Raw genomic sequence first — 27,728 nt, forward strand, 5'->3', positions numbered from 1 at the left:
TGCATCTCTGAGCTGGGAGAGCTCGGCTTCATGCAGTTTCGAGATGTGAGTAAAAGTTGACGGGCTGTAGTTTTTCTAAATTTATTCTCTGGGTGTGGGCATCGCTGGCAAGGCCAGCATTTATTACTCATCAATAGTTGCCCTTGAGAAGGTGGTGGCGAGCCGTCTTCTTGAACCGCTGCAGTCCGCGTGGTGAAGGTACTCCCACAGTGCTGTTAGGGAGGGAGTTCCAGGATTTTGACTCCGCGATGATGAAGGAACGGCGAAATATTCCCAAGTCAGGATAGTGTGTGACTTGGAAGGGATCTTGGAGGTGATGGTGTTTCTATGCTCCTGCTGCAATTATCCTTCTAGCTGGTGAAGGTTGCGGGTTTGGGAGGTGCTGTCAATGTTCATGTGATATCTTTCTAAAAGTTCTGCCTTACAGTTAAACTAACATATAAACAAATTAAATTACTGGATTTATTTTCCACACACAGCACCCTCAATGGCCTAGTGGAAAGTGTACCACCCAACATGGTACTGAACCAGACAGATGAGGAAGGTCCCAGGTCCAATCCCTGGACTTAGTTGGGATGCTGGAATTGACGTCCATGCCCCCCAGGCCAGGGTTCCTGCTACTGATTGCCAATAAGTGACTCATACCAGAAAGGGGGGGGGGGGGTGGTGGTGGTTGGTGTGCGTGTGTGTGTGTGTGTGTGTGTGTGTGTGTGAGTGAATTGGGTGAGAACACGATCAAGCAATGCTGTGATCGAATTGTGCACAAACACTCAATGTCTAGCCTTGCATGTGAAGGATAGCCACTTGGATTATGTACTTAAGGCCTGCTGACACTGGACCTGTACTCCAGTCAGTGCTCACAGGAAAGGAAGTAAGAAAGTTGGTGGGAAATGTCTTCCACTCAAAGGGGCCGATTTTCCCGCAGGTGCGGGGAATTGTCGGGTTCCCTGAATGTCGGGTTCCGACACGAATCTAAATGGGTCAGCCAGCTGCACGCAATTTTCCCTCAATTGGCCAATTTATTTCCAGCGTGTGGGCACCCTTGCTAAGTGTCCATTTCCAGTCAGAAAGCCCCACAGTATGATGCCATCATTCGTGGTGCTTTCAAGGTCCACAGCAAGCACTGCATCCTCTGAAGGCATCCAAACGAACCATACAGGATGGCAGAGGAGCCTGCAGTAGCTGTGGCCAGTGCCAGACCCCGAACTGCCTTCAAATTCGATGAGGCTTCACTGCAGGCATTATTGGATGGGGTTAGGGCCCACAGGGAGGTCCTCTTCCCTAGGTCAGGGAGGAAGAGGCCTCCCACTGAGACCAAGGCTGCATGGATGCAGGTATCAGCAGATGTCAACTCCCTGGGAGTCACCAGAAGAACCTTGACATTACATCTCTAACTCCTTCCTTTACTCCCCCACAGTACCATCCAGAGCCCCCGTCCCCACTTTGGAGGAGGAAGAGGCTGTGCAGCCAGACTCCTCAGAGGAAGCTCCAACCTCTGAGGGCGCAGCGTCAGCAGAAGTAAGCGCACCCAGCACCAGCGCAGACACTCACACCTCGGGGGGACCTTCGGGACATAGAGTAGTGTTGTCACCTGGTGTTTCACAGCTCACAAGTGAGCATCAGCAGATTGTGGAGACAGGGACAGCAGTGGAGAGTCCTCGTTGGAGGGTGCAGGACTCTGCCAGCTCAGCTCAGCTGCATGTCGACCCTCTGCCTCTGGGTCCATCCGCAAGAGAAGAGGTGATGGATCTCCATGCACAGATGCAGGAGTCTCTGGCAGGTTTTGTCTCCAGGGTCGCTGCGAGTGTGGCGCGAATGGAGGAGTCCATTGCGAAGCTGACCTGAGCCTTTGCGTAGTCATTGGTGCATGAACGCATCACCATGCAAAGGTTGGCACCCTCCATGGAGAAGATAAGTCACCAGGGTATGGAAAACATGGTGAGTGTTCATTATAGAATGACATCTCTTGCGGAGCGATGGGCATTTATTGAACAGAGAAACCAGACCTTCATGGAAGTCCTTCTGAGTAGGACTGCCAGTGCAGATACGGGTCCCCATGGCCCCCTGATGTGCAGCAAGGTGCTCTCAAGCCACATCCAAGCGCTGGCCCCTTCTGGCCTGTGCAGCTTCAGGTGAGTGAGCAGCAGCCTGGCGCTTCTGCTGCTGATGCTGATGCTCCTGGCTCTGCTGCTGATGCCTCTGCTGCTGGAGATCCTCTAATGCCAAGAAGGAAAGGGAAAAAAGGCCTCCCATACTTCTGGTAGATGCCTCCGTTGAGGAAGCGCTGAGTGAGGGTGCCGAGCGGTGCTTCACAGGCGCTCACACTGGAGAAGTGTGTGAGGCTCCAACCTTCCACAGCTGTGCCTAAGACTTGAACAAGTTGCCCCAAGCCTGAAACAACAAGGTCCTGCAACCTACAAATGCTGTCTGATTAAATCTCTTCTTTCCTGATTGACCTAAAGCTGAAATTAAGCGAGCCGATATTGTTCACGCCAGGTTTCATCAACGGTGTTCCCACCAGGCGTGTTTAGCGTGGGGAAAGGCTGAAAATTGCAAAGGCCCCTTAAAATAGGATTACAGATGCCAATTATTGCTCATTAGGCTCCCGCCGACCAGTCCTGCCTGCTGCGGGCGGGACTGATTCGGGTCGTGCTGAAACAACGGAGCGAAAGTCGGACGGGGCGGGGGGGTGGGGGTCACGACCCTCTATTTCTGCGATTTTTCAACCCCCGCCCACCTGAAACCCCGCCTGACGGCTCCAGGAAAATCGGGGCCAAGGTTTCTTAATTTTCAGTTCATCGGCAAAAATAGGATTGAATTTCCTAATGCGCATTATAGAATAGTACAGCACAGAAGGAGACCATTTGGCCCATCGAGTCTGCGTTGGCACTGTCGAAGCACAATCCAGTTAGTCCCACTCGCCCGCTCTTTCTCCTATCGCTGCAATTTTTTTCTCCTTCAAGTATTTAACTTTTGAAGGCTACTATTGAATCTGTATCCACCACCCTATTGGACAGTGAATTCCAAATCCTAACCACTTATTACGTAAAAAAAAGTTTTCCTCATGTCGCCTCTGGTTCTTTTCCAATCACTTTAAATCTGTGCCCTCTGGTTATCGACCCTTCAGCCATTGGAAACAGTTTCTCTTTATTTACTCTATCTAAACCCTTCATGATTTTAAACATCTCTATCAAATCTCCTCTTAGCCTTCTCTGCTCTAAGGAGAACAACCCCAGCCTCTCCATTCTAGCTATGTAACTGAAATCCCTCATCCCTAGAATCATTCTAGTAAATCTCTTCCGCACCCTCTCCAAAGCCTTCACAAACTTCCTAAAGTGTGGAGCCCAGAATTGGACACAATACTCCAGCTGGGGTCGAACTAATGTTTTATGTAGGTTTAGCATAACTTCCTGGCTTTTGTCCTCTCTGCCTCTATTTATAAAGCCCAGGATCCCTTGTGCTTTATTAACTGCTTTGTTAACCTGTCCTGCCACCTTCAAATATTTGTGCGTAAACACCCCCAGGTCTCTCTGTTCCTACTCCCCCTTTAAAATTGTATCATTTAGCAAGTATTGTCTCTCATTCTTCCGACCAAAATGTATCACCTCACAATTTTCTTCATTGAATTTCATCTGCCATGTGTCCGCCCATTCTACCAGCCTGTCAATCTCCTCCTGAAGTCTATTACTATCTTCCTCACTGTTTACTACACTTCCAAGTTTTGAGTCAGATGCAAGTTAAAAAATGTTGTCCTGTATCCCCAAGTCTAAGCCATTAATGTATATCAAAAAACAGCAGTGGTCCTAGTACTGAACCTTGGGGAACTCCGCTGTATACCTCCCTCCAAAAAACAGCCATTCACCACAGCTCTCTGTTTTGTATCCGTGCTGCTACTGCCCCTTTTATCCCATGGGCTTCAATTTTACTAACAAGCCTAATATGTGGTAGTTTATCAAACACCATTTGAAAGCCCATGTACACAACATCAACTGCACTGCCCTCTCCATTACCGCTTCAAAAAACTCAATTTAGTTCAGCAAACACGATTTGCTCTTAACAAATCCATGCTGGCTTTCCTTTTATTAGTCCATGCTTGTCCAAGTGGCTGTTAATTTTCTCCCGGGTTATTGTTTCTAAAAGTTTCCCCACCACCAACGTTAAACTGACTGGCCTGTAATTGCCAGGTTTGTCCTTCCCCCTTTTTTTGAACAAGGGTGTAACATTTGCAATCCTCCAGTCCTCTGGCACCACCCTTGTATCTAAGGAGGATTGGAAGATTGTGATTAGCACCTCTGCAATTTCTACCCTTTCTTCCCTCAGCAACCTAGGATGCATCCCATCCGGACCGGGTGATTTATTCACTTTAAGTACTGCCAGCCTTTCTAGTACTTCCTCTTTATCTATTTTTCTCTCATCCCATATCCTGGCAACCTCCTTGTTTGTTTTCCATAGCTTTGGCAAAGTCCTCTTCCTTGGTAAACACTGATGCAAAGTACTTATTTAGTACCTCAGCCATGCCTTCTGCCTCCACCAATAGATCTCCATTTTGGTTAGTACTTGGCCCCACCGCTCCTCTGACAAACCCTTTTACTGTTGATATGCCTGTAGAAGAACTTTGGATTCCCTTTTAGGTTAGCCGCCAATCTGGCCTCGCACTGTCTCTTTGCCCCTCTTATTTCCCTTTTCATTTCTCCTCCGTACTTTTTATATTCAGTCTGATTCTCCCTTGTGTTATCAAGCTGACATTTGTCATACGCCCCCTTTTTCTGCTTCATCCGACCCTCTAACTCCTTCGTCACCCAGGGAGCTCTGGCTTTGGCTGCCCTCCCTTTCCCCCTTGTGTGATTACTACCTTTGAGGTCCTGCTTTTTAACTTCCTCCCTAGCTCCTTAAAAACTGCAGGACTTCAACCGCTTCCTCCCTATGTCGTTGGTTCCGACATGGGGGTGGAGGGGGGGGTGGAGGGGGGGTTGGGGGATGGAGAGGGGGTTTGGGGGTGGAGGGGGTAGTTGGCGGTGGGGTTGGCGGGTGGAGTGGTACTTGATGCCCCCGTTGACACTGGTGCTGCTTCGTTTTCTTCACAGGTTTTTTCCAGTGCTCTTGGCATCGGAAGCAACATTGTAAATTTAATGGGAGAGGGGGAGAAGTGCAGGAGTGCCAGTGAACTAGTTAGATATCAGGTCCTGCTCCAGTTTCTGCACATGAAGCTGCAGCCAACTTCAGAAACGAAGGTTGGCTCTCTGGGGCTGGATTTAAATTTCACTGTATGCAGCGTTTGTCCCATCTTCACAGATGAAACAAGCCAGCCTGTGTTTGAATACTGCCTTGTTCAGTGTCTTTTCTTTGTGCGTGTGCACAGTTTGGTTTCTGTGCAATATGAATGAAGCTGGCCTTTTGCAAATCAGCTGTGCTGAGCCTGTCACAGAGACCCTGGGCGGGTTGGGTGTGGGCGGTCGCTGTGGCGGGTCATGATCCCGTTCCTGATTCCATGCCACTCCTCAGATCGACTTTGCGTTAATGGGGCCTATTAAACCCGACCTGCGCATTACCCGGCCCTATTAAATGGTGCGGGTCTGATGAGGTCATCGATGACTCGCGTTTTCAGCCTGGGTATTTAAAGGAGCCATGGCCACATTGCATTTGAAGGTTCATCTAGGAGTGTGCAGGCAGCACACTGCACAATTGGACTGCTGGAAAGAGTGCCAAATATGACTGCACTGAGGCAGAGGGCTGCACCCAGGTTCTCCAATGACTCCCTCCATATGCTTGTGGAGGGAGTTGGAGCACACAGGGAGGTCCTCTTCCCTTCCAATGGGCGGAAGAGACCTCCCCAGGAGACCAAAAGAGCCTGGCTGCAAATAGCAGAGGAGGTGAACAGGAGGACCTGGGTGCAGTGCCGGAAACATTTCAATGATCACATTAGATCAGGAAAGGTGAGTACAAAGCCACACTCAACTTCATCCTGCTGTGCCTCTCATCACATCCCCATCACTCTGCCTTCCCAACCCAACTCCTGCAAATCCTTACTCACACCAACATACCTTGCACGTCCACCCATCCCTCTCTAACGATATTATCACATCCCCATCTGACCAGCCACCCCTCACACTCGCCCTCATCCTAATGCAATCATACCAACTAACACACAAGGAGGCCACTTGGCTTTGGCACCTCACTCCATCATAGTCACCCTCGAAAGATGTAACCCATCCATTCCTTACACTCATTCCATCACTCTCACTCAAACTTCTCTTTCCCTCCTTGCAGGAAAAGAGAGCCCACAATAAGAGGGAGAGGGAGAGAACTGGAGGTGGCACACCATCATTGGCGACCCTACCATCAGCAGAAGAGGCTGCCTTGGAAGTATCGGGAGTGGCTGAGCAGCTCGAGGTGGGAAAAGGCGAGAGGGGGACATCTCAGCAACCTGGTGACAGAATTACATCTCATACAGCTACATGACATACATCAGTCACTCATGGGGATTGATGTCATCAGCCAGTGAATGGTCATCATGTGCATAATGGTATGTGCACCCATTCTTCTTATGACATTTCTAACTTCTCTTTACTCTCCCACAGGTCCATCAAAAGCCTCCCCACACCCCCCCCCCCCCCCCAGTCTAAGAGGAAGACGACTCCTCAGAGGAGCCTCCAGCCTCTGAGGGTGCACCCTCATCAGACATGAGTGCACCCAGCACCGGCGCAGAGACACACACCTCGGTGGGTCCCACGCGAGATAGAGTAATGTTGTCACCTGGTGTGTCACAACTCACAAGTGAGCAGGAGCAGATGGTGTTGACAGGGACAGCAGTGGAGACCCCTCACCGGAGGGCGCAGGACGCTTCAAGCTCTGCTCAGCTGCATGCAGACGCTGAGCCTCGGGGGGCCATCGAGAAAGACAGCGTTCCTGGAGGTGCAGCAAGAAGTGCAGGAGGCTCGGACAGATTTTGTGACCGCGATGTCTGCAAATGTTCAGAGAATGGAGAAGTCTATCTCCAACATGAGCACCACCATATCACAGGCGACAGCGACTGTAGGCTCTTCCATGGATAGGCTGGCCACCTGTATGGAGCAGCTAATGCACCACTCACAGGAGCACATGGTCTCTGTGGAGAATAGATGGCAGAGGCTTCTCTCATAGACCTCCTCTCTAGGAGGGATGTCAGCGTAGACGTGGGTCCTCATGGCCCCAGTGATGTGCAGCAAGGTGCTCTCCAACTCCTTGCTAGCAGGGAAGTGCGGGTGGCTCGTGAGAGGGCACATGGAAGTGGGGGCTCTTCTCAAAAGCTCACACTTCTCCCCCGTTGCCACCCCCTCAGTCAGAGCCCCAGATGCCTCCTCGGATCGCGATGGCCAAGTCTGCCCCTGCACTGTCGCAGGAGGAGCAGACTTTGACTGGAGCATCAGAGGCTCCAAAACCCAGAGGACGATGTCCGCCAAAAGCGTCCAAGCGGTCGCAGCAGGGAAGTGAGCAGGCTGCTTCTACCTCTGCTGAAGCCGCAGGGGTTGCACCTCATAGAAGCACACGTAAGAGAAAGATGAAACACAAGTAGATTCACAAAGGTAGCCACTTGGGTGTTTTGTTAAATGATTGTGTAAAATTTCCATTACTGTGATGTTGCAGCTAAAAATCTTTTTTTTCACCACTTTCCGGTCATGGACAAATTTGTGTGCACCTTTGGAAGTCGCTTAGTGAGTTGGAGTGAATAGTGAGACATAACATTACCTCCAGCAATGGTGGTCAGTGTGGAAGGAATGGCTTGGGCATTGTTTTTTAAAAAATGTATTCATTTATGGGATGTGGGCGTCGCTGGCAAGGCCAGCATTTATTGCCCATCCCTAATTGCCCTTGAGAAGGTGGTGGTGAGCCGCCTTCTTGAACCGCTGCAGTCCGTGTGGTGAAGGCACTCCCACGGTGCTGTTAGGGAGGGAGTTCCAGGATTTTGACCCGGCGATGATGAAGGATCGGCGATATATTTCTAAGACAGGATGGTGTGTGACTTGGAAGGGAACTTGGAGCTGGCGGTGTTCCCATGCGCCTGCTGCCCTTGTCCTTCTAGGTGGAAGAGGTCGCGGGTTTGGTAGGTGCTGCCGAAGAAGCCTTGGCAAGTTGCTGCAATGCATCTTGTAGATGGTACACACTGCAGCCACGGTACACCGGTGGTGGAGGGAGTGAATGTTTAAGGTGGTGGATGGGGTGCCAATCAAGCAGGCTGCTTTGTCCTGGATGGTGTCGAGCTTCTTGAGTGTTGTTGGAGCTGCACTCATCCAGGCAAGTGGAGAGTATTCCATCACACTCCTGACTTGTGCCTTGTAGATGGTGGAAAGGCTTTGGGGAGTCAGGAGGTGAGATACTCGCCACAGAATACCTAGCCTCTGACCTGCTCTTGTTGCCACAGTATTTATGTGTCTGGTCCAGTTAAGTTGTAGGGATGCTTTATGGTGTTGCTGTGGGGTGGTGCCAACCTGGCACAGCATGTGGCAGCCGTATGGGTGTACTGTGTAAACTTAAGTAAATCTGGCCATGATTAGCCCATCCCTATGATTGGCCTCCCGGGCAGCACTGTGCTCGAGTGCTGGTGGGATCTGCTCCTCCTCCTCTGAAGAGGCTGTGCGCTCAGTGCCTTGCTCCTCATGCAGCGCTAATCCTCGCTGCAGTGCGATGTTGTGCAGGGCGCAGCAGCCCACGACGATTCTGGAGACCCTGGCTTGTGCGTACTGAAGGGCTCCTCCAGATCTGTCAGGGCATCTGAAGCGCATTTCCAGCATGCCTATTGTCTGCTCTATGACACATCTGTTGGAAATGTGGCTTTTATTATATCTCTCCTCGGCCTCAGTACTTGGCCTCCTCAAGGGTTTCATGAGCCACATCTTCAGTGGATAAACCTTGCCTCCAAGCAGCCGGCCGGAAAGTCTGTTTGGAAGAGCGAAGAGCTGAGGGAGGCTGGACTGGCGAAGGACAAAAGAGTCATGGCAGCTGCCAGGGAATTTGGTGCACACATGCATGATCTTCCTATGGTTGCAAACCAGCTGCACATTTCGGGAGCGGAAGCCCTTGCGGTTGACAAAAACACCTGGGTTATGATGGGGTGCCCTGATGGCCACGTGTGTGCAGTCGATGATGCCGTGCACCCATGGGAAGCCAGCCAGAGTGGCAAAGCCGAGGACTGCTCAGTAACACTGGCTTCATCAGTGGCAAAGTTTATATAATTGCCCTGTTCGGTGACTGATGTGATGCATCTGTGGGCAGCCGACTGCAAGATGCTGCAGATTCCTGGAAAGAGCCTGAAGCGAAGAAGTTGAGGGCGCTGGTGACTTTGACAGCCTCTGGTAAGGCGTGTCCAGCCGTTCCTCTGGGCTGCAGGTCTTGGTCCAGCAATGTGCAAATGTCTGCGACGACCTGGTGCGATAGCCTGAGCCTCCTTTGGCACTGATGCTCCGTCATGTTGAGGAAGCTCATCCTCTGCCTGTATACCCTGTGTTGGGGTATTGCCTCCGGCACGGTGCAGCCCTGCCCTGATGCCCTCTGTCCTGTGCAGCATCAGGTGGTTGAGGAGAAGGTTGGTGGTGGTGGTGTTGGTGCTGCAGGTATGCCTGGTGCTGCTGGTTTTGGGGCTGATTGTGATCCGATTCTGAGACCAAGGTGAGACAGTATAAATGGCACCCATGCTGATGCAATAGATGGCAGGTCAAGTAGAGATGACAGAAGCAATCTGTCAATGATGTGATAGGTTCGAACAATGAGGTGACACTGCAGCCTCTAGAAAACTAAATCTGTGCTGGCAATGCAGTCAGCAACAGCTTCTGCTTGAGGAACATGATCAGCTGTGAGGTGGGAGTTTTTATTGTACTTTTGATGCTGTCAACTGATCAGCTGGATCAATGGCCACTCAACTCCTGGCTCAGGTTGACAGACATGGCTCCCAAACTGCATGATTCCCGTGCTCATCCAGTGAAATTTGAAAGGTAAGTTTAAAAAGACTTAAGAGTCTGCCAAATAACTAATAATGATTTAAATTAACTAGCCCGCCTCTGCCATTCAGGTCAGTGCCGCCCGAGGGAAAGATGCGTGGGGGCGGGATGACGGCAGGTTCCCGACCCGCTGCAAGATATTTCGAATTTCCCACCTGACCCGCCTGTGATCGTGCCCGCATGGACCCCAGAAAATTCCGGCCACTGTTGTTGTTTCTGGGGGCATTGGTTAGAACCTTTGTGCCTCATTTTTGGTGATGACATCTGGTGCAACTCGTGGGACAGGAATCTTTTTAGTTCAATGAACTTCTTAATTTCCCCCCAATTTTTCTCCCTTTCCTCCTGAAGGCTTTATCTCTTGCTGGGGTACAGTTAACTTCCCACCAGCACTTCACCCAAATTGCCATTGTTTGGGTGTGAGGCTAGATAGTGTGTAGTGTAAGGCAGGCAGGTTGTGGGGCTGAAGGAGATGCAGTTCCAAAGACAATTGTGGCACCCCTACACTTACTCCAGCTAAGATCAACATGGACCACTGATTGAACCTGGGATCTTCCTAATCTGTGTGACCAACTGAGCCATTAGGAGAGCTCCCCGATTGATCTGCATGTTTGGTGAGCATGCTTTTGTTTTAAATCTGTGTGTCTTCAGAAGCTGGTTGTCAGTCCCTCACTCCAGTAATTAGAATTACAGAGCACTTGCTGCATGAGTACAGGACACCCAGAGTGGTGGAGTTAAGGAGTTCCCATTTTTTTACAACAGGTAGTGGTGGAGAGCGGTACTTCAGTTTTTCTTTTTTTTTCACAGTTGAATGCAAGTGTCAACTCATTCCAACGGAAGTTTGTAAATGAAGTCAGGCGCTGTGAAGTGATGGAGAGAATTCTTCGTAAGTGTGTTAAAATGTTTCTGTGAAAATGATCAATACAGATTTTTTTTTTTGTAAAATAGTTAACGCAGTGGACAGGTGTTCCTGTAAGGACTCTCCTGAACTTCTACACCTGATGAAAGGGATCGGAAGGACAATTTCAAAATTTGCGAATGATACCAAATTGGGGGTTATTGTTAACACACGATGACTGCGACAAAATACAAGAAGGCATTAATAAACTTGCACAATGGGTGTGTAAATGCAAATGAATTTCAATATAGATAAGTGTGAGCTGGTACAATTTGGTAGAAGTAATAAGGAGGCCACATACTCCTTTAAAAATAAGAGTATAAGTGGGGTAGAGGAGCAAAGAGATCTAGGGGTACACATTCACAAATCATTGAAAGTAGCATATTACAAAATGGAGATAGAGGTACTGGAGAAGGTGCAAAAAAGATTTACAAGGATGATCCCAGAACTGAGAGGATATAACTGTGAGGGAAGACTGAACAGGCTGGGGCTCTTTTCTCTAGAAAAGAGAAGGCTGAGGGGTGACCTGATCGAGGCCTTTAGGATTACGAAAGGGTTCGATAGGGTCGATGTAGAGAAGATGTTTCCACTTGTGGGGAGTCCAAGACGAGGGGCCATCAATATAAGATAGTCACCAACAAATACAATAAAGAATTCAGGAGAAACTTCTTTACCCACAGAGTGGCTATAATGTGGAACTCGCTACCACAGGGAGTGGTTGAGGCGAGTAGCATAGATGCATTTAAGGGGAAACTAGTTAAGTACACGAGGGAGAAAGGAATAGAGGGTTATGCTGATCGGGTGAGATGAAGTAGGGTGGGAGGAGGCTCGTGTGGAGCATAAACACTGACATAGACCTGTTGGGCCGAATGGCCTGTTTCTGTGCTGGAGATTCTAATGTATGAAACCAGAAAACAGACTAATCTCACTGATGGCCGTGCGCAGCTCTAGAATGACGGCTACATTCACCAACTGTCACTGCACTTCAAAAACACCTTCTCTGAGAAGCACCTTGTGACGTTTAGACATTGATATAAACGCAAGATTTCCTTCAATCCAAAATGAGCTGTCCCAGCTTGATTAAATGCAACAACAAAAAAATTGGGAAATCGAGCCTTGGGAAGATTGAAACAGGAGATATAAAGAGTAAAAATCAAGTATAATACAGTAAGGGAAAATTGCATTAATCTGAGGCTGAATGGAGAGATTAAGAGAATCTTTTAGCATTCACAAGGCAGGAACCAAAAATAAAAGTCAGGCCAGATACAAAAACATGGGAATGTTACACGAAGAATAGAAAGACTAAGCGGGATTGTGAAAGAAAATTAGCAGAATAATCCATAAAGGCCAATAAAAAGGCTTTCTTAGGGCATATTGGTAGCAACACAATCACCAAAACAGGGGTAGGGCTGCAAGGGGATGCGGTTTATGTAGATTCACAAAGTCATTTCAGCGGCTTACGGCAAAGATAATGGCACATGAAATTAAGAAAATTGTTGCCACGTGGACAAAGGGATGTCTGGAGGGCAGACAGCAGGTTTTGGCGGTTAAACAAAGTTTCTTGCATGGAATTATAGAATGTACAGCACAGAAACAGGCCATTTGGCCCAACTGCTCTATGCTGGTGTTTATACTCTGCACGAGTCTCCTCCCACTCTAATTATCTCTTCCCATCCTGCCCCACCCCCATATCCCTCTTTTCCCTTCTCCCTCCTGTGTGCATCAAGCCTTCCCTTAAATGCATCAATGCTGTCTGTTTCAAACACACAGGCCCGTATTTACCGACCCCCACGGGTGTGTACGAGGTGTGTACGCACCCATAGGGGCCTCGCAAGTGCCGGTTTCAGGCATGCGAAGCGCATACGCTGAAAACCGGCACTTCCGATCTGTCAAGAATCCTCTTGACAGATCATCCGCCTGCCCTGGAGAAGGGCCTCTGCGGGCGGAGCGTTCCGCTTTCTGTGCAATCTCCGCCTGCTGAAAACCTTTAAAAATCTTACACCTGGTAAAAGCAAGCGTAAGGCCTGCTTTTGCCAACATAAGAGTTTTAAAAAAAGTAAAAAAATATATATTTTTTCACTCATTTATAATTTAAAAATACTTTAATAAAAGGTAAGTTTATTTTAGCCCCGTAAAACAACGTAAATTTTTTTTTCAAAATGTTAAATTTTTGTTTAAAATATTTAATTTAATGTAAGTTTAACTAATTTTAAATACGTGTTGTTTGTAAAAAAAAAAAAAAAAAATGTATTTAATGTTTTGGTTTGTTTTTTGAGTGACCCTAGTCATACTTTTGACAGATCTGTGCAAAAGTGTGAAGGGGGATTCCCTTCTTTGATTGGTTCCCCATGGCCCACGTGATCCCAGGGATGCTTGCGAACTGCCTACACCCCTGGGATACCTGGGCCTCCGCGCGCGCGCACCAGGAGAGGCCCAGGATCGGAAGTCTCGAGACCTACGGAGCCAGCAGGTAAGTGCGTAGATTTTTCCTGATCGGAGGCATCCGCCCGCAGGAAGCCTTCGATCGGAAAATCCGGCCCGCAATGTGGCAGCGAGTCCCACATTCTCACCACTCTGTGTAAAGAAATTCCTCTTAAATTCTCTATTTGATCTGTTAGTGACTATCTTATATTTATGCCCCCTTGTTCTGGACTCACCCATACGTTTCTTCACATCGACCCGATTGAAACTCTTTGTAATTTTATGACTTCCATCGGGTCGCTTCTTCTTTGCCTTCTCTTTTTTCCAGAGAAAATAATACCAACTTGCTCAATCTTTCCTGATCGTTGCATCGCACAGTGAAGATGGTATCAATCGACTGCAACAAGACATCGAAAGGCTAGCAGAATGGGCAGACAAGTGGCAGATGGAATTTAATACAGAGAAGTGTGAGGTGATGCATTTTGGCAGAAGGAACAGGGAGAGGCAATATACACTTAATGGCACAGTTTTAAAGAGTGTGCAGGGACAGGGGGACCTGGGAGTTAATGTGCATAGGTCCCTGAAGGTGGTGGGACATATTGAGAGAGTGAAACATAGAAACATAGAAGTTAGGAGCAGGAGTAGGCCATTCGGCCCCTCGAGCCTGCTCCACCATGCAATGCGATCATGGCTGATCATCCAAATTCAGTACCCGGTCCCTGCTTTCTCCCCATACCCCTTGATTCCTTTAGCCTTAAGAAATATATCCAACTCCTTCTTGAATATATTTAATGAACTGGCCTCCACCGCCTTCTGTGGTAGAGAGTTCCACAGGTTCACCACTCTCTGGGTGAAGAAATTCTTCCTCATTTCTGTCCTAAATGGCCTACCCTTTATCCTTAGACTGTGTCCCATGGTTCTGTACACCCCGACCATCGGGAACATCCTTCCTGCATCTAGTCTGTCCAGTCCTGTCAGAATTTTATAAATTTCAATGAGATCACCTCTCATTCTTCTAAACTCCAGCGAGTACAAGGCCAATCGACCCAATATCTCCTCATACGTCATTCCTGCCATCCCAGGTATCAGCCTGGTGAATCTTCGCTGAACTCCTTCCATGGCAAGAACATCCTTCCTCAGATAAGGCGACCAAAACTGCACACAATACTCAAGATGTGGTCTCACCAAGGCCCTGTACAACTGCAGCAAGACATCCTTGTTCCTGTACTCAAACCCTCTCGCTATGAAGGCCAACATACCATTTGCCTTCTTAACCGCCTGCTGCACCTGCATGCTTACCTTCAGCGACTGGTGCACAAGGACACCCAGGTCTCGTTGCACTTCCCCTTCTCCCAATCTATTGCCATTTAGATAATAATCTGCCTTCCTGTTTTTGCCACCAAAGTGGATAACCTCACATTTATCCACGTTATATTGCATCTGCCATGTTTCTGCCCAATCACCCAACATATCCAAATCATCCTGGAGTTTCTCAACATCCTCCTCACAGCACACACGCCCACCCAGCTTTGTGTCGTCTGCAAATTTGGAGATATTACATCTAGTTCCCTTGTCTAGATCATTAATATATATTGTGAATAGCTGGGGTCCAAGGACCGATCCCTGCGGTTCCCCATTAGCCACTGCCTGCCACTTGGAAAAAGACCCGTTTATTCCAACTCTTTGCTTTCTGTCTGCCAACCAGTTCTCTATCCAAGTCAATACCTTGCCCCCAATCCTATGTGCCTTAACTTTACATGCTAATCTCTTATGCGGGACCTTATCGAAGGCCTTCTGAAAGTCCAGATACACCACATCCACTGGTTCTCCCTTATCTATTTTACCAGTTACATCCTCAAAAAATTCCAGTAGATTAGTCAAGCAAGATTTACCTTTTGTGAATCCATGTTGACTTTGTCCGATCCTGTCACTGTTTTCCAAGTGCTCTGCTATTACACCTTTTATAATGGACTCTAGCATTTCCCCCACTACTGATGTTAGGCTTACCGGTCTGTACTTCCCCGTTTTCTCTCTACCACCTTTTTTGAATAGTGGGGTAACATTAGCTACCCTCCAATCCATGGGTACTGTTCCAGATTGCATCGAATGTTGGAAGATGACCAGCAATGCATCTACTATTTCTAGGGCCACTTCCTTAAGTACCCTAGGATGTAGATTATCAGGCCCTGGGGATTTATTGGCCTTCAATCCCATCAATTTCCCTAATACCATTTCCCTACAAATACTGATTTCTTTCAGTTCCACCCTTTTATCAGACCCTATGTTCCCCGGCATCTCTGGGAGTTTATTTGTGTCCTCCTTTGTGAAGACAGAACCAAAATATGTATTTAGTTGGTCGGCCATTTCTTTGTTCCCCATTATAAATTCCCCTGATTCTGACTGCAAGGGACCTACACTTGACTTTACCAATCTTTTTCTCTTCACATATCTATAAAAGCTTTTACAGTCAGTTTTTATGTTCCCTGCAAGCTTACTCTCATATTCTATTTTCCCCTTCTTAATTAATCCCTTTGTCCTCCTTTGTTGAATCCTAAACTGCTCCCAATCCTCAGGATTATTCCTTTTCTGGCCAATTTATATGTCCTCTCCTTGGATCTTATGCTATCCCTAATTTCCCTTGTTAGCCACGGTTGCGTCACCTTTTTTGTTTTATTTTTATGCCAAACTGGGATGAACAAATTCTGTAGTTCATCCATGCGGTCTTTGAATGTTTGCCATTGCCTATCCACTGTCAACCCTTTGAGTGACATTCCCCAATCAATCCTACCCAACTCGTGCCTCAGACCATCGTAGTTTCCTTTATTTAAATTTAGGACCCTAGTCTCTGAGTCAACTACTTCATTCTCCATCTTAATGAAGAATTCGGTCATATTATGATCGCTCCGACCCAAGGGGCCTCGTACAACAAGATTGCTAATTAATCCTTTCTCGTTACATAATACCCAGCCTAAGATGACCTGATCTCTGGTTGGTTCCTCGACATATTGGTCCAGGAAACCATCCCGTAAACACTCCAGGAATTCCTCCTCCACAGTATTGTTACTAATTTGGTTAGCCCAATCTATATGTAGATTAAAGTCACCCATGATGACTGCTGTGCCCTTATTGCACGCTTCTTTAATTTGACCTTTTAATGCCATCCCCAACCTCCGCCTTACTGTTTGGAGGTCTATATACCACTCTCAGTAACGTTTTCTGCCCCTTGGTATTTCTCAATTCTACCCATACAGATTCCACATCATCAGAGCTAATATCCTTCCTTACAATTGTGTTAATCCCTTCTTTAACCAGTAATGCTACCCCACCTCCCTTTCCTTTTAACCTATCTTTCCTGAATATCGAATACCCCTGGATGTGGAGTTCCCAGTCTTGGCCATCCTTGAGCCACGTTTCTGTAATCCCAACCAAATCATATTCGTTTACCTCTATTTGCGCAGCCAATTCATCCACCTTATTACGAATGCTCCTGGCATTAAGACACAAAGCCTTCAGGCTTGTTTTTTTAATGCTCTTAGACCTATTAGAATTATTATTTACTGTGGCCACGTTTGATTTAAACCGTTGATTTCTCTGACTGCCACTTTTGTTTTTCTCCTTCCTATCTTTTGCTTTTATCCTTGTTTCCCTTCCTCTGTCTCCCTGCTCAGGTTCCCAACCCCCTGCCATTTTAGTTTAAACCCTCCCCCAGAGCACGAGCAAACACTCCCCCTAGGATATCGGTTCCAGCCCTGCCCAGGTGCAAACCGTCCGGTTTGAACTGGTCCCACCTGCCGCTGAACCGGTTCCAATGTCCCAGGAACTTGAATCCCTCCCCGTCGCACCATTCCTCTAGCCACGTATTCATCTGAAATATCCTTCTGTTTCTACTCTGACTAGCATGTGGCACTGGTAGCAATCCTGAGATTACTACCTTTGAGGTCCTATTTTTTAATTTACCTCCTAACTCCTTATATTCAGCTTTTGGGACCTCATCCTGGTTTTTTACCTATATCGTTAGTACCTATATGCACCACGACAACTGGCTTTTCACCCTCCCCTTCCAAGATGTTCTGCAGCCGCTCTGAGACATCCTTGACCCTTGCGCCAGGGAGGCAACACACCATCCTGGAGTCTCGTTTGCGGCCGCAGAAACGCCTATCTATTCCCCTTACAATAGAATCCCCTGTTACTATAGCTCTACCCCTCTTTTTCCTCCCGTCCTGTGCAGCAGAGCCACCCCTGGTGCCAGGAAGTTGGCTGCTGCTGCTTTCGTCTGATAAGCCATCCCCCCCAAAAGTACTCAAAGTGGTGTATCTGTTTGAGAGGGGGATGTCCACAGGGGGACCCCAGCACTATCTGCCTGCGCCTAGTACTCTGCCTGTTGGTCACCCCTTCCCTTTCTGCCTGTCCAACCTCTACCTGTGGTGTGTCCAACTCCCTAAACGTGCTATTCACGATGTCCTCAGCATCGCGAACGCTCCAGTATGCATCCAATCGCAGCTCCAGCGCCGCAATGCGGTCTGTCAGTAGCTGCAGCTGGATACACTTCCTGCACACGTAGTTGTCAGGGACGCAGGAAGTGTCCCTGAGTCCCCACATAGCGCAGGAGGCGCATACCACGTGGCCGGGCTGTCCTGCCATGACTTACCCTTTAATTAATTGAAATTAAATTAAATCAAATCAATCCCACCAATTACACTACAGTTAAATGGTTTACCAACAGTCCCCGCTACACCAGAGAGACCTTAGCAACTATAAACCACAGAGTTAAAGTTTAAAAAGAGAGAAATACTCACCAACCAATCACTTACCTGCTTTCTGGTGACGTCACACTTCGATTACTTTTTACTTCTCTCCCTCCCTCTGAGTTCGGAGACTGCAGATTAGTAAGCCTACCTGGTCTTGGAGCCGCTTTTTAAACTGCCGCCGCTCAGCCGCCTCGTTCCCTCGCAGGTCCGCCCACCTGCCCCCGCTGCTCTGAGGCTTACCTGGTCTCTCAGCCGCTTTTTAAACTGCCGCCGCTCAGCCGCCTCGTTCCCTCGCAGGTCCGTCTACCTGGCCTCGGATCCGCTTTTTAAACTGCTGCCGCTCAGCCGCCTCATTCCCTCGCAGGTCCGCCCGCCTGCCGCCGCTGCTCCGAGGCCTACCTGGTCTCGGAGCCGCTTTTTAAACTGCCGCCGCTCAGCCGCCTCCTTCCCTCGCAGGTCTGCCCGCCTGCCGCTGCTGCTCTGAGGCCTAACTGGTCTCGGAGCCACTTTTTAAACTGCCGCCGCTCAGCCGCCTCATTCCCTCGCAGGTCTGAGTGGTTAGCATATGGGATCTTGGGCTTCATAAATAGAGGTATTGAGTACAAAAGTAGAGAAGTTATGCTGAACCTTTATAAAGCACTGGTTAGACCACAACTGGAGTATTGCATCCAGTTCTAGTCACCACACTTTAGGAAGGATGTGAAGGCCCTTGAGAGGGTGCAGGGGAGATTTACCAGAATAGTTCAGGGGATGGGGGATCTTAGCTACAAGGACAGGCTGGAGAAGCTGGATTTGTTTTCATTAGAGCAAAGGAGGTTGAGGGGTGATTTTATAGAGGTGTATAAGATTATGACGGGTTTGGATAGGCTAGACTAGTTGATGGTACAAGGACTAGGGGACACAGAGTTAAGGTTTTGGGCAAGAGATACAGGGGGGATATGAGGAAAAACTTTTTTACACAGCGAGTGGTGGTGACCTGGAATTTGCTGCCGATGGAAGTGGAAGCGGAGTCACTCGATGTTTTCAAGGGGAGACTGGATAGGCATTTGAGGGAAATAAATTTGAAGGGCTACGGGGATAGAGCGGGGGAATGGGACTGACTAGATTGCTCCACAGAGAGCCGGCACAGACTCGATGGGCAAAATGGCCTCCTTCTGTGTCGTTATGACTTTGACAATGCTGGTAACATCCTTGTACATTTTTTCTGCACTTTCTCCAGTGCTTCAATATCCTTTATGCAGTATGGAGACCAGAACTGCACACAATACTCCAAGTGTGGTCTAACGAAGGCCCTATATACATTTAGCACTATCTCCCTGCTTTTCTATTCTATTCCTCCAGAAATGAATCGCAATACTTTGTTTGAACTCTTTATGGCCTTATGTTGCTTCTTTTAGTGAGTTATGAAACTGTATTTCCAGATCTCTCTACTCCTCTACCCAATTTAGTTTCTTATCTTCCAAGGAATAAGTGGCCTCTTTATCCTGCCTACCAAAATGAACCACCTCACGCATCTCTATATTGAATTTAGTTTGCCATTCATCTGCGAACTCTGCAAGCCTGTTTTCTCTTCCTGTATTTTGAAGATGTCCCCCACATTAGCAATACGCCCAATTTGGCATCATCTGCAAATTTTGACACCATACCTGCAATTTCTGAATCCAAATTATTTATGTACATGGCGAACAACAGTGGCCCCAGTACGGATCCCTGTGGGACATCACTTCCCACTTTCTGTCAGACCGAGAAACTACCCTTAACTCCTACGCTCTGTTTTCTGCTTTGTAGCTACCTTTCAATCCATTCTGCTACCTGGCCCCTGATCCACACTCTGTCATGAGTCTCTTCTGTGGCACATTATTGAAGGCTTTCTGAAAGTCCATGTATACTACATCCACTATATTGCCCTTGTCTACTCTTTCTGTTATTTCTTCAAAGCCTTCAGTAAGGTTGGCTAAACATGACCTTCCTTTTAGAAACCCATGCGGACTATTTTTTATTTTATTCTTGGACTAGAAAGATGTAGTTCCCCCTCACCCCGCCCCACCACCCCCAGAACAAGATGTTGACTGAACATCGAAGAAAGAAATGTGTGCTTTGCAATCCAGCAATGGCTACATATAAACTCGACTCACTGAAGTGAGGAATCTAAAATTCCTGATGATTGTGCCCATTGATATAGGTATTGTTTGGATTAAGATTTGCTGCAGAAGCTTTGATTGTGAGCACATAGCATCAGTGACTACTTGAGGCAAAGTGTTACCTCTTGTTCTTTATTTTCTACCTGTTGGCTTGGAATTGTAGGATTTCTGGAGACTGAAATGGAAAGGGATGCGATTGTTGTCCAAGATGATGGAGAGAATCCACAGGCTCCTCTTCCAAAAGATATGATTGACCTGGAGGTAAGGAGGGAAATCTTGTGGGTTGCAGACTCCAGAATATTAATGCACGCTAGACCCAAGGGATACAGTCACTCCTGGATTCAAATCTAAAATGGTGAAATAAAGTCCTCTCTCAGGGTTATATGTAAAACAAGTTAGGGTTGTCACAATCTAGGTCCCGCAGCATCTAACTGCCGAGTGTAGGGTGTAACCGCAGTCTCACTCGGAGTATGGTGCAGGATGGCTGTTACGGGGAGTGAAGAAGCTGAAGGAAACTGTGGGCATGGTCTTCTCAGGAGATGGGGCACGGTTAACATGCACCGAGGGAGTGTTACCCTGCATCTGTCTGCGTGCTAACACTGGGAGACAGTTGTGCTTCATTCTTGAACATCGATGCACCTTAACCTTAACAGCACGGTGGCATAGTGGTTAGCACTGTTGCCTCACAGCGCCAGGGACCCGGGTTCGAATCCGGCCTCGGGCGACTGTGTGTGGAGTTTGCACATTCTCCCCGTGTTTGCATGGGTTTCCTCCGGGTGCTCCGGTTTCCTCCCACAGTCCAAAGATGTGCGAGTTAGGTTGATTGGCTATGATAAATTGACCCTTAGTGTTAGGGGGATTAAATACGTGGGGTTACGGGGATAGGGTGGGATATGTGTTGGTGTAGGGGCTACGGGGATCGGGTGGGATATGTGTCGGTGCAGGCTCGATGGGCCGAAATGGCCTCTATCTGCACTGTGGGGTTTCTGTGATTTCTGTGAACCTTGATGAGCCTAATATGATCTTCTGTTTTGAACCTTTGCCACTTCTGATGATGGTGTGTTGCAATTCCAAGTCTTTGGCCCTGATTTACATTACAGGGACTGGTGTGATCATCTGGACTAGTTTTGATCGCCTAAAGGGGTTGGAGAGGAATTTTCCAGTTTCCGCCACCCTTCCCCCCCCCCCCCCCCCCCCCCCAACCTCCCCAATTAGCCTGGGTTTTTAATCTGGCTTTTCACTTCTCCCAGGAGATTGCATGACTCCGGGTGGGGAGTGTATGTGTTGTGTCCACAACTGTGTGTGAAACAGGCTGGATGGAGCAGTAGGTTTTATTCCCGTCTGTCATTTTCATATGTTTGTATTAACAAGAGTGTTCCATTTAAAGGAGCATTGTCAGCTGGAGTTTTAATCAAGTTCAGTTCTAGGAGCGGCCCACTCTAAAGACCCAGCTCAATTACCAGTCTGGCGAGTGTCAGCACTTGCTGCATCTGTCGCAGGGCAAAGTTCATTGCACGTAAACACACAATATCTCAGAAGTCTACAGCTGATTTGAGAAAAGAGAAGGTGGGTTTATGTTTTGCGTAAAGACATCTCTGTTACAATTTAAACTCCTCTCCCAACACTCTTAACCTGTGTTCTCAGTAAAGAGGCAGTTTCATAAACTTACCCTTGATCCTATGAACTGAAGCTTGCCATCATGCATGCCATCAAAGAGATGCTTTAGGACTAACAATTACCATTTTACCATGGTATTCTTCACTAGAAACTATGTGGGTTGCCCATCACGTTACATAGGATTACATTATGGGATATACAGCACAGAAACAGGCCATTCGGCCCAACCAATCCATGCCAGCGTTTATGCTCCACTCAAACCTCCTCCAACTCTATCAGCATAACCCTCTATTCCATTCTCCCTCATTTGCTTATCTAGCTTCCCCTTAAATGCATCTTGTATTGGGCCAGAACTTCAGGTCTCCACGGGTGAGTACGCGCTGGGTACTCACACGTAGGCCCAACGAAAGTGCTGGTTTCGTGCATGCACTGTGCATGCGCAGGAAACCGGAACTTCCGTTCCCTTAAAGGAAGGGGATCACAGGTCGAACGTGTGCGCCGGAGAGGCAGCGCGTACGCCTGGAACTTCCGTTTTTTTCCAGGTTTCTCCGGGAGGGTAAGTCTCCAGGAGCTGCGCTTGTTAAAAGCAGTCACAAGGCCTGCGTTTAACAATGGAAGTGGTGAATTAAGTAAAATTAAAACATTTTTTCCACAGGTTTATTATTTTTAAATACTTTAAAGAAAGGTAAGTTTATTTTTAGCCCCGTTAGAAACTGTAATTAATTTTTTCAAAAATTGAAATTATTGTTTAAAATAGTTATTTTATGTAATTTATAGTTATTTTAAAAATGTGATTTAAAAAAAAATTATTTGAAGTTTTAGTGATGTTTTGGGGCTGAATTGTATTCATAGATTTGACAGGTCTTCCTGTCAAATCTATGAATACAGATTCCCTGCTACCATTGGCTCTCCATGGCCCACGTGATCCCAGGGGACGCATCGAACTAACTGCGTCCCTGGGATACGCAAGCACTGTGCGCCGGCAGTTGGAGCAGGCCCAGGATCGGAATCCCACGTGGGCCCACAGCTCAACGGCCGGCGCGCAAGGTAAGTGCAGGTCGGGGGCTTGCACCCGCGGGAAGCCTCCGACCCAAATTTCTGGGCCATTATTCACCTCAACCACTCCTTGTGGTAGCGAGTTCCACATTCTCGCCACTCTCTGGGTAAAGAAGTTTCTTTTGAATTCCATATTTGATTTCTTGGTGACTATCTTTTATTGATGTCCTATAGTTTTGCTCTTCCCCACAAGTGGAAATGCTCTCTCTGTATCTACTCTATCAAAATCTTTCAGAATTTTGAAGACCTCTTGGGTCACTCCTCAGCCTTTTTTTTTTAAAAGAGAAAAGAGACCCAGCTTGTTCATCCTTTCCTGAGGTATAACCTTGCATTTCTATATCATCCTTGTAAACCTTTCTTGCAGCCTTTCCAGTGCCTCGCTATCCTTTTTATAACGTTCTATATCCATATCATTCAAACTGAAACAATTAGTTGAATTTATTTACAAATGAGATAATTTCACAGAAGTGGAAGACATCGAGCAAGTAATTAGTTGTACAATACTTGACTTATACAATATTTAGATTGTGCCAAAAATAGAGCCCAAAATCTTAGTAGCTTCCAAAATCTTTTAATTGAGACTGATGAAAATTTATGTGGCAAGGTTCTCCATGGAAACATCTGCTGGAAGCATGTAGGAAAAACAGGGAACCAAAAGTCCTCAGGAAAAATTCTTATCTCTTGTACCCTAACAGCTCGGCAGTTTCAAGGTAATGAAGCCCAAGGACCAATTTTTGGGTGATCCTCAGGTGACCTCTTCCAGATCTCATAGAAGTCGGGCCACCCATTTCATGCCCATAGTCGCTTGCTGACCAAATTTCTCCCCCATCAAGTTTCTCTCTATTGGGGGTATATTATACCCCACATTGACCATTGAGCACAGTTGATTCACTCATCCAGAGATATCCTAACATCCCCTCAATTATAGTTTCCAATTGTTCCAGGGTTTTTGCCTCCACTATTCTATTTGCAAATTTATTCTACGCCTTGATCACTCTCTGTACGAAGAAATTACTGATACCTGTCCTAAAAGTACCCTTCTTTACTTTGAATCTTTGTCCCCTTAGTTCTATTCTCACAGTTTAATTTAAAGTAATGTTCTGGGTTAACTTTTTTTATATCCCTAACTATCTTACACACCTCAATAAGATCAGCTCTCACTTGCCTGTCTTTGTGGCTGACAAACCCAAGTCTCTCCAGTCTTTTCTCATAACTCCGACTCCTGACATTAGGAATCAGCCTCCTGTTTCTTCTCTGAACGTATCCATTGATTCTTGGTGACCAGAACTGAATGCAATATTTAAGGAGCTCTATAGCATTTGATGCTTACCTCCTCTGACTTGTATTCTACTGTCTTGGTTATGTAGTTCAACATCCTGTTGGCTTTGTTGATTACATTCCCCCATGCCTGCCTATTCCTGGTTTCTCATTCATGTGTCTCTTGCTGGGTATCTGTGTCCATACCTACCTGTTGACAACCTTCTCCCCTGCAATCTGCCTTGTTTGGAATCCTGTACCCCCCCCCCCCCCCCCCAACCTGTCTAGTTTGAATCATTTTCTATTGCTGCCTCAATATTCTTCCCAAGTCTCTTTGTCCTGACTTAGTTTAGGTGTAGCCCGTCTCTCCTGCACTAGTTCCTATTCTGGAAAGATTCCCAGTTATTTATGAAGATAACACTGTTTTTCTCATACCTCGCTGCCAGCTACTCATTTATCTTTCAAATTCTTAAGGTGAACTCCTTTCTTTCCCCAAACACACTGAATGTACATGAAAACATTACTGTGCGTCTTTTATCTTTGAATTTTGAGCCAATTCTGTCATCTGTGGCTTTTAAGGCCTCCATGTTTCTCCTTGTGACATTTATCCCTACGTGGACATTTTGGAGGAGATGTTAAACCAAGGCCCTCACAGGTGGATGTAAAAGATCCAATGGCACTATTTCAAAAAAGAGCAGGAGAGTTCTCCCCGCTGTTGTGGCCAATATTCATCCCTCAACAAACATTACTAAAACAGATTATCTGGTCATTATCTCATTGCTGTCTATGGGACGTTGCTATGTGTAAATTGGCTGCCACGTTTCCTACATTACAACAGTGACTGCACTTCAAAGAAAATAGTACTTCATTGGGTGTAAAGCGCTTTGGGACGACCTGAGGTCATGAAAGGTGCTACATAAATGCAAGTCTGCCTTTCTTCTCCTTTCATTACTATTGAGTCACTACCTGTCCCTTCAGTATCCATCTGACCTTTCCTCAGTATGCAGGCAGTTCATGATACTGTATAGGAAAGGTCTTGCATTTATATAGCATCTTTCATGACCTTGGGACATCCCAAAGTGCTTTACAGCCAATGAAGTATTTCTGATGTGCAGTCACTGATGCAATGTAGGGAAATGTATTGTCTTTACGACACACCTGGCTATCCACTTATCTGAGCAAAGAATCATCTATGACTACAATCTCTCCGTGACCTGCAAAGTGTGTCTTTGTCCAGGCTGTACTCTTTACTTCTGGGACTTTGTATCCTTCTGCAGTGTTGGACAGTGCCTGGTATCTCTTCGCTAGTGCAATCTCTTGGGTAACTTCACAGAGTTTCTGATATTTCTTGCTTGTTTTATAAACAAGCATCTCCAGTACCTTGGCTTCTTTCAGCAATTATTCCTTTGTCATGACAATGCTGTTCCTGATTGTACTGTTCTCCATCTCCAATCCCTGAACGTCCCTCTCAAGGTCTGATACTAGAGTCATAGAGTCATAATGGTACAGAAGGAGGCCATTTGGCCCATCGAGTCTGTGCCATCTCTCTGTAGAACAATCCAGTCAGTCCCATTCCCCTGCTCTATCCCCGTAGCCCTGCAAGTTTATTTCCCTCAAGTGCCTATCCAGTCTCCCCTTGAAAACATTGAGTGTGTCTGCTTCCACCACTTCCTTCGGCAGCAAGTTCCAGGTCCTCACCACTCGCTGCATAAAAAAGTTTTTCCTCACATACCCTTGTATCTCTTGCCCAAAACCTTAAATGTGTGTCCCCTAGTCCTTGTACCATCAACTAGTGGGAACAGCCTTTCCCCGTCATAATCTTGTACACCTCTATCGAATCACCCCTCAACCTCCTTTGCTCTAATGAAAACAAATCCAGCTTCTCCAACCTGTCCTTGTAGCTAAGATCCCCAGAACCATTCTGGTAAATCTCCCCTGCACCCTCTCAAGGGCCTTCACATCCTTCCTAAAGTGTGGTGACCAGAACTGGATGCAATACTCCAGTTGTGGCCTAACCAGCGCTTTATAAAGATTCGGCATAACTTCTCTACATTTGTACTCAATACCTCTATTTATGAAGCCCAAGATCCCATATGCTTTGCTAACCACTCTCTCAATATGTCCTGCCACCTTCAGGGACCAATGCACATTAACTCCCAAGTCCCTCTGTCCCTGCACACTCTTTAAAACTGTGCCATTAAGTGTATATTGCCTCTCCCTGTCCCTTCTGCCAAAATGCATCACTTCACACTTCTCTGTATTAAATTCCATCTGCCACTTGTCTGCCCATTCTGCTAGCCTTTCTATGTCCTGTTGCAGTCGATTGGTATCATCCTCACTGTTTGCCACACCCCCAAGTTTGGTGTCATCGGCAAATTTAGAAATTCTACTCTGTATTCCAATATCCAGGTCCAGGTCAAAAGGTCTGTCTGTATCACTTGGCTCAGATAACTCCCTTACTGAACCTAGTACTATCCACTCGCCCTCAAACATCTCCTCACTTCTGTCTGCCTCCATACGTTCCGCTGCCTTCTGCTTCACTCTAATGCTGTAACTCTGTCTTTAAGCTTGCTGATTAACAGACAGTTTCCACATCTCTTCACCCCTCTCTTATATCTGCCTTTCTCAATTGTGAACATCTCGCAGCAAACACACCTCAAGGTCATCATCTTTGCATCCCTTCTCTCCACTGTTTTTTAAAGGCAAATTATCTGAAGACGAAAAACATTAAATGGTACAGGGAAAGAGCAGGGGCAAGGTTGGAGTCAGTAGCTTCAACCAGGGACTAGAACTGGTACAGGCAGTACGGGCCTCTTGCATTGAAATATCTGTGAGGCTATGATTTACGTTTTTGTGGAATGGCATTCGTGCTCTCAATTACCCTCTCCATGCATTGCTGTGATGGGTGATTGAGTAGTTAGGTGAGAGTTAACTGAAAGACTCACTCTTCATGCATTGTTGTATCCTTTCACAGGTAGTTCTGGAAAAGCTAGAGCATGATCTGAGTGAGGTGAATCAGAACCAGCAGACTCTCAAACAGAACTTTCTGGAACTCACTGAGCTCAAACACCTGCTGAAAAAAACACAGGACTTCTTTGAGGTAACCTTAAGCACCAATAGTACCCTGAGATACAAATAGCACTGGAATGCTGGATTATAATTGTATAATTTTACGATTTCACGGAGGAATTCTTCTCCCGAGTCTGGGAAAACAATCAAAAAGACAGGAAAAAATCTCTTGTTAAAATATCCACCACCGGCGCACCGTGGCTGCAGTGTGTACTGTCTACAGGATGCACTGCATCAAGTTGCCAAGACTTTCTTGCAGCACCTACCAAAGCTGCGACCCCCACCAACTAGAAGGACAAGAGCTGCAGGTGTATGGGAGCACCATCAGCTGCTCCAAGTTCCCCTCCAAATCACACAGCACCCTGACTTGGACATATATCACCGTACCTTCATTGTCGCTGGGTCAAACTCCTACCCAACAGCATTGTAGGCGTACCTTCACCCCATGGACTCCAGTGGTTCAAGAAGAATACCCACCATCGCCTTCTCAAGGGCAACCAGGGAAGGGCAATAAATGCCAGCCTTGCCAATGATGTCCATACCACCACAATGA

The 27,728-nt window shown here is 47.0% G+C and overlaps 1 protein-coding gene across 1 annotated transcript in view; it reads left to right on the forward strand.

Moving 5' to 3' along the window:
• Positions 1-6: 6 nt before the first annotated feature.
• Positions 7-27,728, forward strand: part of LOC147105995 (V-type proton ATPase 116 kDa subunit a 4-like) — a 111,459-nt gene continuing 83,737 nt past the window's right edge. The window contains exons 1-4 of the mRNA XM_086008620.1: positions 7-45; positions 10,776-10,854; positions 20,340-20,437; positions 27,081-27,206. Coding sequence (XP_085864746.1) covers positions 31-45; positions 10,776-10,854; positions 20,340-20,437; positions 27,081-27,206 — 318 coding nt within the window. The 5' untranslated portion in view covers positions 7-30. The remainder of the gene's footprint in view (positions 46-10,775; positions 10,855-20,339; positions 20,438-27,080; positions 27,207-27,728) is intronic.

Source organism: Somniosus microcephalus, chromosome 16 (assembly GCF_052327205.1).
Source record: "Somniosus microcephalus isolate GS21.2 chromosome 16, FLI_Smic_1.0, whole genome shotgun sequence".
Lineage (NCBI taxonomy): Eukaryota > Metazoa > Chordata > Chondrichthyes > Squaliformes > Somniosidae > Somniosus > Somniosus microcephalus.